The sequence below is a fragment of the Hippocampus zosterae genome, chromosome 11 (genome assembly GCF_025434085.1).
Source record: "Hippocampus zosterae strain Florida chromosome 11, ASM2543408v3, whole genome shotgun sequence".
NCBI classification, from domain to species: Eukaryota; Metazoa; Chordata; class Actinopteri; order Syngnathiformes; family Syngnathidae; genus Hippocampus; species Hippocampus zosterae.
Genome location: NC_067461.1, coordinates 15,580,116 through 15,592,534, shown reverse-complemented (window position 1 = coordinate 15,592,534; position 12,419 = coordinate 15,580,116). Strand labels below are relative to the sequence as shown.

The following is a 12,419-nucleotide window of genomic DNA, read 5'->3' as shown; positions in this document are numbered from 1 at the left end:
AATAAATGAAATTGACACCTAGAAACATCTGTATTTCCTTGGGGAGTTTTTGTGTGCTATTAAAATGTGTTGAACTAAAACCTTTGTAACACAGAAATCCGGGAGGGGGAAAATACTTTTTCACAGCACTGTATATCTGCTCTGAGCACTCAGAGTGAATCAAATGGGATGCTCACAAAAGTGTGTTTCAACAACCATGCCTGCACTTAGTGTTCACGTGTGTAACAATAGGCAGAAGTGAAACTTGAGTAAAATAAATGCAAGTGTTTTCTTTTTTGATTCTGTTGTTCTGAAGACAAGATAAAAGTAAATCACCTTCGACAATTTCACTCACATGGTACATTGTTGAATAGACAAACAGCATTTCTCATTCACACTCACAGCTATGGAAAAGGATCTGGACATGTCCGGTAGTGTAATGACACTTAAGCTTCCTGCACTGTGCCGTTCCCCTAAACTTAGTACTAAGCGGACGTCCATTATATATGTATAAATAGCCCGTGCATCTACAAAATAAGACAACTAAAAAGATGCACACCTATCATCTTGTTAGTCAAACCGTGTCAGAATTCTCATTTCTGCCAACTGAATGTCATTGCAATGGAGAGAGCCGAAGGCATTGTGGGGGGCTGGGATGGAGGGGAGGGTCCCCACACACTTGAAAGAAAAGGCAGAGAGGGACTGACAGGTTGATTTATTCAAAGAGTAAGGAGTGGGTGAATCAAACTTTAATGGCTTTTGGGAGTGCAAGCCGTTCTCTCCCTCCCTTCAATCTTGCCCCACTCATGCCGTCTTTTCTTGTGTGCACCCACTTTCCTTTCTTTGCCTCCCTCTTTCTCACCCCCCCCCCCCCCCTCTCTTGATCTCATGATGGTCACTCTGTAACAAAAACCTCTCCGTTTTTTGACAGATAAATATGCACTCATCTCGACATAGCTTGTAAATCAAGGTGCTCTTCATGCTCGGTGAGCTAAATGACAGAAAAATAAATAGAGAAAGAGGAGGTGATTTAACATCACAAAGCACATAGTCCATGTAATGCCTCTGTAGCATTTCAGCATTAACCCGTGACATCCAAAGGATGCAGGGAAAAGTTGTTCTATAGGCCAAGCACATTGGAATAAAAATCTTTAAAAGTTAAACTAACTTTTAAAAGACAGAAACGAATGTTTAACAAAGTCAGTCAGGTGAGTCTCCGACTTCTTTGCGAAGGTGCTTTGCATCTACTGTATACCCATCCTTCCATTTTTGTTCAGAGAACTTGTGCCCAGGTGGCGAGGGAGCTGGAGCCAGTCCCAATTGATTTGGGGTGAAAACCAAACAGAAAACACCTATGATGCTTGCTGCATTTTTGACACATTCGAAATAGCAGACGTTTGATGTGCTTTACAGTAAGAGCCTTTTTGGTGGAATTCCAAATGAAATCGCCTCAGTGGTGTCCAACTTCAGCTTCTTAAGTAATTTGACCTATCCACAATCCCAATATATATACATTCTCACTCAATTGACATCAACATGTCCATGTTTTTATAAAGACTGTGAAAATATGTCCTGTTGCTTGACAAACAACTCCGTGCTCTATTGCTACAATATGGCTACATTTAGGTTTTGGAGTGGAAAGCTACATATTATGCCATCCATAAAACAAATCAGTGGTGCATTTCCTGTTACTTTTTGATAGCATTGTTATTTCCAGCGTGTCATTGAGCACTGGACCTGAACTGTTTATCTGTGCTCTGATATTTAATTCGACAATACTTTTATGCAGCAAAAAAATTAAAAAAATAAAATAAGTACATATCATTCTCTGAATATGCATACTCTTTATTTAGTGTTTGCTCATGTAATTATTGGAAGTAGTCTGACCCGTAAAGTTGAAAATGATTACTTTATACCCACTGAGGTTTTTTTTTTTAATCAAAAGGTCAAATCTTTTTTTTTTGTTATTAAAATAACAAATACTGCTAACATTCTTTTCATTTATCATTGCTGTTTCAGCCATTGTCTTTCATCAAATGTGATATGAATGTTCAAAGAAACAACCTTTAGGAGTAAATGAAGGCTTCCAACATACAGTTTATGTATATTTGTCCATATAAAGTGAAACACTCAGCGCAAATATAACAAGCTGTATGCATGAAGGCGGAAACCACTTACGCAATCGTTTCTGTTTGAAATACACACGCAAACAGCTGGTTTAACAGCTTGAGTCGGAAGGTAATGCAACCAGATGCACTGTACCACTGTACCAGCTGAGTGAGTCGGATTTGAAAAGACCAGATTCATTTGTGGAGGGACTCATCATGTTACTGCACATTCCAGTCAGAAGTGGCAGGCATGAAGAAAAGAACAGATGGATAAAACTGTCGTGGGAGAACCAAAGAAATGTTTTGACAGGAAATCAAGTTCAAGGAGGATCTAATCTGTGGACAGGTAACAGACATCAATAACGTGGTCCGGGGACTTGAGGGTAAAAGCAGAAAAAAAAATACAGTTGGAAAAAAAGGGCACATTTTTCCAACTTATTTACCTGGTTATTTTCTGCATAAATTTATTTACCTGGATTTCTGCATAAAGTTTTTTAAACTAAACCACTTAATACCACATAACCAATGACTGCATATATAAACAAGTAAACAGTGAAAGGTATGAAAAGTATGTGAACCTTTGTCTTTATCAAACAAGAAAAGTCACCTAAATTCAATCTTTGTGAAAAATGTGAACCTTTGAATTGAACACGAAAACATAAATGTTTGAGTGCTATTAGCTTAAGCGGATTGTGTTTGTTTAATGTTGTGACTCATTGTATATAATACGTGGTTCACATGCTTTCCTTGTGTTCCTAAGTTTACTAGTGGCCCAGGGAGGGGAAAACGTCCGTTTTGGATCAGAAGACACATAAGGCAAGCAGGATGAGGACACGCTAACATTAAAATGCAGGAAAAAGCAGCTCGAGCGATAATTTGTCATCTTCTTGAATAGGCCTTAAATTATTATTTTTTTTAAAGGAAAAAAACAAACAAAAAAACGCCCACTCTCTGTAGTTCTCCACTGATTACAATCACATTCGTTGTAGGCTGTTTTATGGTGTTTGGTAAAATGAAAAAAAAAAAAAAAAAACAAGGGCAGAAATGGGAAACTGAACCCAAAGAGCGCATGTAGACTGTAGATCAATAACAACAGCAGGTACAGTAAATGAGAGCGTTATTTGGATAGCATGCAAAGACTAAATTAAATACGCATGAGGCAAAGTGATTTCAAACTGGCAAGGGAAGTAGTTTGGAGACATCTGGAGGTTAAGTGAATAGAGGGTGAATATAATAGAATTCAGAAAAACAAGAAAGTTATCAAATGGAGCCAGCGATAGACACAATTTAATAGGGGGCCCTGGGAGCTGTCACTTGTTTCGCACTTTTTTGCTTCACACCTTTTTGACCTCATTTACCTACTGATGATGCAGCAGCAGGAGCAACTGGGGATTCACAACATTGCTTGAGGGGGTCGAACCCCCAACCTCTTGGTTTGGAAACGGTCACTCTACCAAGCGAGAAGACACGGTCTTTGTACTTCATATTCACATAATTTTTCTATTTGGAATATTGTAAAATTCTAACAGCTATATAAAATAACTGCTTGCCATGACAAAATATTTGGGACTGAATTATGGCACGTTTTCTTGAACCTCCCCTCAAATATATTTTGAACAGTTCCTTGTCCTAGAGAATCTCAGACAGTCTCTATTGGATAAATACAGTTTAACTACGTTGTATTCCATTTATATGTAATTTAGAGACAGTACTCATCATAGAGTGATTTAAGTCTGTACCCATCTGCTGTTAAATCCAAACATTATTCCTGGGGATATTTGCAGTTCTGGCATCCAGATTCTGTTGGCTGAGTGTGCGGTTTCGGCTTGCATTTCATTAACACGTACAGAGGAAACCATTGGAAGCCCACCTGCTTCCCTTCAGCCTCTTTATGGCTCTACAAATTAAAATGACATTTAGACACACGACCTCCAGGGCTGCTTGACTTGTGAAACACATTGCACTGTGCAGCACTCCTTGTCTTTGTCAAGGTTCTGTTCAGCAATTGCCATGTTTCTCTATTCTCTCTCTCTCTCCCTACCTTTCTCCATCGCCCCTCTTCTCTCTCTCCCGCTCCATCCCTCGCCCTCTGTGTTTTCCAAGGGAGTCGCAGGAGGTGGGCCCCAACTTGGATGCGGAGACACACCCTCTTAATTAAGCCACATCAGCCTGAGTAGATGGCAGCCTATTTAGCCAGCTTTTCGCCTTGGTCCGTGATGGAAGATCCTTGACTTCCACACTGTGAATCGCTACATTGCTGCTTTGTTCCTCCTGCCGCGTGTTGCAATCAACAAAACCCACAGCAAATTTAAAATAAAACATTCTATATTTTTTATAGAAATCTCAACTCATCTGATAATGAGCACCACCAACCAGAAGTGGACATTTTTTTTTACAACTTGATATTACCTTCATTAACCAAGGAAGCACACTCTTATTACAATCCAAAAACTGTTCTTCATAAGATGCCCAACAACAGATCACCAGAGCCTGATGGATTTCCAGCTGAATTTTGTATGCAGTTCTGGGATATTTTATCACCTCTATTCATTAGTCACTACAAAAACCTAAATGACTTCCACTACGCCTACCCCTATGAATTTGGCAGTCATAAAACTTGTATTAAAATCAAATAAAGACCAAATGCACCTTATAGTTACCGCACAATCTCACAAATCGAAATAGAAATAGTCACTCCCCCGCCGGACTTTGATCAATCCTGCCGAAATCGACTTCATCAAATTTAGACATGCCTCAGACAACACCTGCACTTTTTTTTTTAAACAAAAAGTCAAACAATAATCATATCATTTGACACAGAAAAAGCATTTAACAAAGTAAACTGGCTCTTCCTGTTGAGCACACGACGGTACATACATTTAAATTTTGATGAGCTGTTAACAGTCCAGTCAAAGCTTACCAATATTTTACATGCAGACACTCTCTTTTTATATTTACAGAACCATTCGGTATCACTGCAGAAACTAGTCAACATTGTGAACAATTTCTCTTTGTCATCTCATCCCTCCATAAATTGCAATACATCATCTATTTTATCTGTAAACTAAACTGTCTAAAACAATTCCCTCACACTCCACCTTGGCAATGTAAAACATTTGGGAATCAACATCCCTCCCGGGCCGGCAGTCTTATTCAATCTCAATTACGTCTCATTAAACAAACAAATGGAAACGAACCACAGACACTGGACAAAATTCCTACTTAACCTCACTGGAAAAATTGCTTCTGTAAAAATGAATGTCCTGCCACAGATCGCTTGCTTATTTTTATTGATTCTCGCAACCCTTACTGGTAAATGGTTCAAAACATTACATCCAATAACTTAACAAAATGTCAAGAATTTCCATTTCAATATTACAATCAATCAAAGAGTGGCTCAGAAGCAACATTTCCATTTTTACTTTCACGACAATCAAAATTAAAATGGATAGAAAAGCAAAATCACAATACTTCCTGCACAGTTACACACCTAGAACAATCAAAGGTTTATGTTAAACAACCTCAATAACAGACTTCTCTTTCCTACCATAATCTATCCAAAAGTTAACTACTGTAAATACTCAACAATTCTAGGGAGACACATACTCACGGTTGACAATGAGGGACTCTAAAGTGGCGACACAGATGTGAAATTTTGGCGGTTACGTCTGATTCAATCTTTTTTAACGTTTATACAATTATGGGAACCAATGAGGCGCTGTGAAGTGGCGACTCCAGTGGACTATATGAGGTGCAGATCCATTTTTGGGGTGTAACATCGCTAGCTCGCTAGCTGACTGCACATCGGAATTGCTGACGTGAACACAGGTGCTCATGTTCTTCTATAGTGGGGAAGGGGGAACTCATTCCAGACCCCAGATGTCACTGGATCCAGTTTAGTCACACCCCAAAAAGAGGAAAATTGAAATTGTGAAAAGTTATAAATCTCTACAAATAACCGGTAGATAGTTGTCAGTTTTTGCACAATTCTAACTTAAAAAACGATCTATTTCGAAGCAAATGTCTGAATTGACCTCACAGGGTCGCTACCAAAATGTGCATAGAAACCAGTCAAGATGGTGAAAGTGGTCCAAGAAAGGTAATGGGGCGAAATCACTTCCGACAACAGACACTTCGATTTGAATTGCCCTTCTTTCTTAATGAAACCCAAAAGATTGAACTCGTCGGGTGTGTGCTATTATACAAGACACATTGACAAATGCGTTCAGATAAGTAATAGGAGTCTAACTTGTGAGTAGAGAGAAAAACATTACCAGCTAGTGGCCCAGTCTAAATGGTCCTCTGTTATTTGCTTGGCTTGAAGGATTGGGGAGAGAAAAAAACAAACAAACAGCGACTTTGAAGATTTGGCGAAAACTCTGAAAATTATGGACTCAATATAAACACATGTTGTGTTTGTGTGTGTGTGTGTGTCTGTGTGTGTGTGTGTGTGTGTGTGTGTGTGTGTGTGTTTGGATTTAGCTCCCTATTTGAAGTCCTGCACTCCACTCTGGCACTTACTTCATATCATGGATTAGATGAGTAAGAGGGCAAAGAGGAGAAGGATGGAAAGTAGTGCGGTACCAGATCCAGCGAGAGGTCAGAGAAGCACAGTGAGCGCGTTACGGGAAAAGTTTGAGGTCCCTCAAAGGAGAATATTTTCCTTCCTACAAGGTAGTCCGTACAGACTCTCAAACATTAGCTTGAAGCAAATTCCTCAAATCGTGAGTAGATGGCCGATGCACGAAAATACAACAAAAACAATCTCTTATTGTTAGTTTGACATCTGTAAGGTACATCCTACATCCTAGGTTTTACTGTCATTGCTCTTTCATGGCCGTCATAATTTGCAATTCTGATTCTGATGACAATTTGAGAGTAGAGTATTGCGATTTAGTTTCAGAGCTTCAGCATGGAAATGATGAGCCTGTTAAATACATTCAACATCAACCATTGATGTATTCACCATGTTAGATGCAGGAAGAAGTATGTTATTCGCTCATTTTCTTTATCCTTACCTCTGGGATGTGTACGGTGTAAGGTTGCCCATGGAAGGTCGGTGCATTATCGTTCACATCTCCAATTTGGATGTTGACTGTATCTTTGACCACCTGAGGAGGAAATATCGAGGTCTAAATATGTAATCCTTTGGCAAAATGAAATCTAGATTCCGGAATCTTGTAAAACAAACATATTTTTAAAAAATAGTTTCTATATAGGTTAAAATACAACACACTCCTAAAGACCAAACTGATGCAGTTTGTCAATAATTGGGTCCATTTACATTTTATCGTTCAAATGTTTATTGTAGAGTGAATTGTCCCTCAACAACAAAGTAAAGAAAGCATATAGCCTAACGAGTTTTCAATGTAAATCTTTGCACTTCACTGAATTGCTTGAAGAAATATAACCACATACTTTTTTTCCATTACTTGATATTTGTGTATTATTTCATGTATTTATTTAATGTACATTTTATTGTCTCTTCTTTAGAATATCTATTTTATGAACAAATGGGGGGGGGGGGGATCATCGAAAATTCCCATGAATTGACAATGACAATATATTTACAGTTGACCCCCTGCCATTAGCGGAGAAATCGGGACTAGGCCGGTCCACAAATGGCAAACATTAGCTTATGTTTAATGCCAATCGTTTTAAAGTTCTATCCCATAAATTTCCTGGTCCTGCAGTAGATTTTCCTCCATGAAGCCCCTGAACTAAAATGAGTTTGACACCCCTGGGTCAGAGTAAATGGCTTCATCAGCGAAGCGATTTGATTTCGATCACCAGCTAGACTACCTCTGTTTTTTAGAGCTGCATTTCTTACTTTGAATGTCACATAATAATTTCGTTAAAACTTATCATCTCAACTTTATTCATTCTGTACTGCAAAGCAACCGCAGCTGTAAGAAAGCACTATACATAAATGATAAGACAATATTTACAATAATATAATCATTAATAACTAAATAAATGTTATCTTCTATGTGAACTATGTAATAGCTTCCTCGACATAATGCATACAGGAGCTGCAGGTTCATTCCCTCTTGCGACGACTACTTGTAAAGCCATAATAGAACCGCTCTCTCTCTCTCTCTCTCTCTCTCTCTCTCTCTCTCTCTCTCTCTCTCTCTCTCTCTCTCTCTCTCTCTCTCTCTCTCTCTCTCTCTCTCTCTCTCTCTCTCTCTCTCTCTCTCTCTCTCTCTCTCTCTCTCTGTCTCTCTGTCTCTCTCTCTCTCTCTCTCTCTCTCTCTCTCTCTCTCTCTCTCATAGTATATATACAGTGTATACTGTATATTAATTAGGGGTGTTCCAATGGGTTTGATGCTGCCGATTTTGATACAAACATATGCCTGAGATCGTCCAATACTGATTCAGGTACTGATCAGATTATTTGGAAATTTTAGAGCTGCTCAACTGATTCTTTTGTGAATTATTTTATTTGATTAATCTAACAAAATTGGCTTATCATAATCTGTGACTGTTCAGAGCACCCCCAAAAATGTATATATATTTATATATATAAGAACGGCACAGTGGTTGACTGGGCGACTGGTTAGCACATCCACCTCAGAGGTACAGGGTCTGATTCCGGCTCCGGCCTTCCAGTTTGGAGTTGAATTGCTCTTCAAATAAAGTTAAACAGACTAAAGTTGATCTAAGACATTAGTTGGGTTATACAGAGGTGCTTTGTGCTTTCCAGTAACGAAGATGAACAATGCAAGACCCTTTGAAGTTGTTTTATTATTTATTAATAATATAGGAGGGTCATAATGGAGGACACAAATCTGTCCTTACCTCTTGAATGTCGCTCACATAGAACTCAACCTGCATCTCTGACTTGGTCTGAAAAATACACATACAATACAATTTAGCAAGAAGTACCAAAAGACAGAACAAAACATACAATTTCTTCTCTGAGCCAACAACGACGCTTTTATCCAAAACCTTTTAAAAGAATATGTACTGTTGGGTAAAAGAAATCACAGTTGCGGGTGCATTATATGTTCTTACCTCGCGGTCAAGCTGCTGTCGAAGCCACACAACGCCAGTGTCTTTGTTCACTGAAAAATACCGCATTGCCTCCTCTCCTGAAACCCCATACATGAGCGGTTCACCCTCAGGGTCAATTGCCTTTAGTTGAGCCACTGACGAACCTGCCAGACACATCCGCAGATTTTAGAAATGTACCAGATTTTTCATTTTTAAATGAAATTTGGAATCTAAATCTAAAACGTTAACACCAAGACCCGTCCTTCTCTTTTCACACATTTGCCAATCACAGTGGTCAATCACCCGCATCGCGACACATCTGCTGTCACACACATTGGCACACCTTCTTCTTCGGTGTGTGTCTCCTTTTTTCTTTTGGAGTTCAGGTTGGCAAATTTGCGGATTTTTACCAACAACTGGGCTGAAGTTTTGAACAGAAGTTTGTCAGCAATAACATTCAGGAGATATATTTTGAAAATCAAGGACAGTCGAGTAACTCAGCCAAGTACTGAGACACATGCATTAATGTGTGCATAGAAGAATAATATTCTAGGTTTGCAACTCTGTGGTTTTTACTGTTCTGACAATACGGTGAACAATGCACAAAATGTGGTCCATTAAGGAATTGTGAACAAGCTTGAATGTCCTCTGACCATACACATACAGTAGATTTGTGGATGCAGGCATATACAATACTCTATCACTACATTATCCAGTTGGGTGTCATGGGAGCTCCGGTAGACTTCAATAAGCACAATGTTTTCTGTCATGATTCCTGGCCATGTAGGTAGAATGTGCCTGAAGAGCAGTAGCAGTCAACAACAGCATTGGTACGAATGGATATCTGTGTAATTCTTGATCATTTTCAGTTCATGATTTGCTCTGTTGATAAGGTACTCTATATGTTGCTAGAAGCCTTGCAACCATTGCTAGAAAAAAAACAAAAAAACAACTGAATTCAATGTCTTCTTGCAGTGACTGTCCGAACTAAGGTTCTTCCCTAATCAGTCTTGCAATCTCACAGTTTTCGTATGGGATTGATAGTTGCCTCTTTAATTTGCCAATATAATAAACACTTTGCTGGATGACCACTTTGGTGTTAAATATGCTTCATATTTATGACAACTGCAGTGAGATGTACTGCTTATTGTTCAATCTCTTTCTTTTGAATATGGATATGGAGAGAGTTGTACGGTAACTATATCGAGTAAATGATTCACACGACCAAAGAGTGCTCACACCATGAATGCGCATCACCGCATCTTGCTTGCTGGTACATCATCAATAGGCTGGAAGTAAAACTAGATCACTCTCGTCATTTGTGCACCAAACTGCTTTACACAACAACAAATTTGGCTCCACGAGTACACTCCCTTCTTGTTGTAATAATACACCCTGTTTTGCTAAAAAAAAAAGTGTGGCTAAACTGATTAATTAATATAAGGATTTATGAACCCCTCTCATTGCCTCTAATGAGAATTATGCAAATTCAGATTCTTTCAATATAATTTATAATTTGGTGGAAGACGTTGCAAATTAAGCATTCTACCTCATAATCATCAATAACTTTCCCCCCTTCTCTGCTCTATATGGGTAGGCATACTTTCAAGTGACTCATAACAAATGGTCACTCACGACTAATGGTATGTATGAAAGCCACTTATGGAACATTAACTCCAACTTTGGAAAACAGTGTTGAACTATATGGTCAGTTGACAGGGAATAATGGATTCTATATACCCAATGAAATGATTAGAGCAACTGATACACACCGGGCCATATACTGTCGAGTAAATTTGCCTCAGTCTATTAAAACAATTACATCATTGTCAAGCTATAGTTACATTAGAACAAATCTATCTATGTGTTTCATTTGCCTATGTGTCAAGTTGTACGGAAGATGTTGTCAAATAGTGTCATCACCTGTGTTTTTTTGTTGTTTGGATTATATTTGGTTTTGTTTCATGTTATATGTTGTTTTCTTGTGTTCCATGTAATGAGTTAAAACACATCTTTACTGACATAGCGCCGTCACAAGACCTGCAGCTGTAACAGAACGTTCCACACAACATAAACATAAAAACATTAACAATAATGACAACACTGGTGTTGGTACACTTCGAAAAAGAACATTGCTGCCGAGTTTAAATTGAATGCATGCATTGCAAAAGTTAATTAATGCAAAAGTATCCTTCCATTCTTATCTGTAATGTTGTTGCACACGTGACTGGTTGAGGAATTACTGCTGTTATTCTCTCTCGGGCTCTATTACTGATACATTGGTGTACACTGGTTCATTATGCAGATTTGCATCTTCATTTTTGGCTATGTTTACTCAATGGCTTGGGAAAGGCGCTCACCTGGTACTAAATCAGTCAACGAGGGCTGTCATTCTATTCGAGATCAACAGAATTCAAGTGTTATAGACACGGACCTGTGAGAGAGAAGAGAGCTGGATGCTAAAGCCCTGTTCATTATGTCAGTGACATCTCAAGACCTGTCATTCATCTGAGTGCTGATTCAGTGGAACAAGCACTGCTAAGAGTCCAATTTTATGCCTGTTGTGAATTATCATTGTGAATTCTGTGTGCCCAGTGGCTTAAGAGGTATAGGGAGCAATGTTCAGTAGGCCACCTGGCAAAGCAGGGACAAACAAAAAGGAAAATACACACAGACAAGAGAGAGAGAAGAAGAATCAAATCTCATAATAATACCTGATGAAAATTTAAAAGGCAGAGTCACCGAGCCTCAGGAATCCAGTCATACAATCAGCAGCCTGATGAGTCAGTGGGCTGCCACTCATGTTACCACGGTGTCCATCCACGGACAAAAGGAGCCTTCAAACACATCAGCCATGCCAAACTGAAGCCTCGCTAAAGCCACACTGGCTCACATCAATCACCCCCATCATAATTCAAACAGGCAAATACTGGCAGTATGAGCTCATTCAATGCAGCACTCTTGCTTACCTATCATATTTAAACAAATGTGTACTCGGCACAACAGAACCCTGTGTCTACAAAGTGCAACCTCTACTAAATAATGTTGACCTGCGAATATTGAAATTGGGATTTAAATCTGGTATTGCATGTACACCATTAGGCCTGAATTTTGAACACTTCGAGATAAATTGAGAATCATTTTATCAATCTCTTCAGTGTCGAACAATGGCCCCACAGAAAATATTATAATACAACTTCAACTTGTTACGGTTGTTCAGTTTTGGAGTCTATAAAACAGCCATCAATGTGGTTGTCAACGTTGCTTTCACCATGTGCAATTTTGAGATTATCAGCTTACTTTTAACGATAACGATTTACTTTGATTTGTGTCAAA

The 12,419-nt window shown here is 38.8% G+C and overlaps 1 protein-coding gene across 2 annotated transcripts in view; it reads right to left on the bottom strand.

Annotated features, from left to right (window-relative positions):
• The window catches only part of cdh23 (cadherin-related 23), a 167,102-nt gene that overhangs the window by 123,394 nt on the left and 31,289 nt on the right, over positions 1–12,419 (bottom strand). For both annotated transcript variants that reach the window (XM_052080058.1, XM_052080059.1), the window contains exons 4-6: positions 9,105–9,247; positions 8,889–8,936; positions 7,106–7,198 (exon numbers count right to left, since the gene is read on the bottom strand). In XM_052080058.1, the coding sequence (XP_051936018.1) occupies positions 7,106–7,198; positions 8,889–8,936; positions 9,105–9,247 (284 nt within the window). The remainder of the gene's footprint in view (positions 1–7,105; positions 7,199–8,888; positions 8,937–9,104; positions 9,248–12,419) is intronic.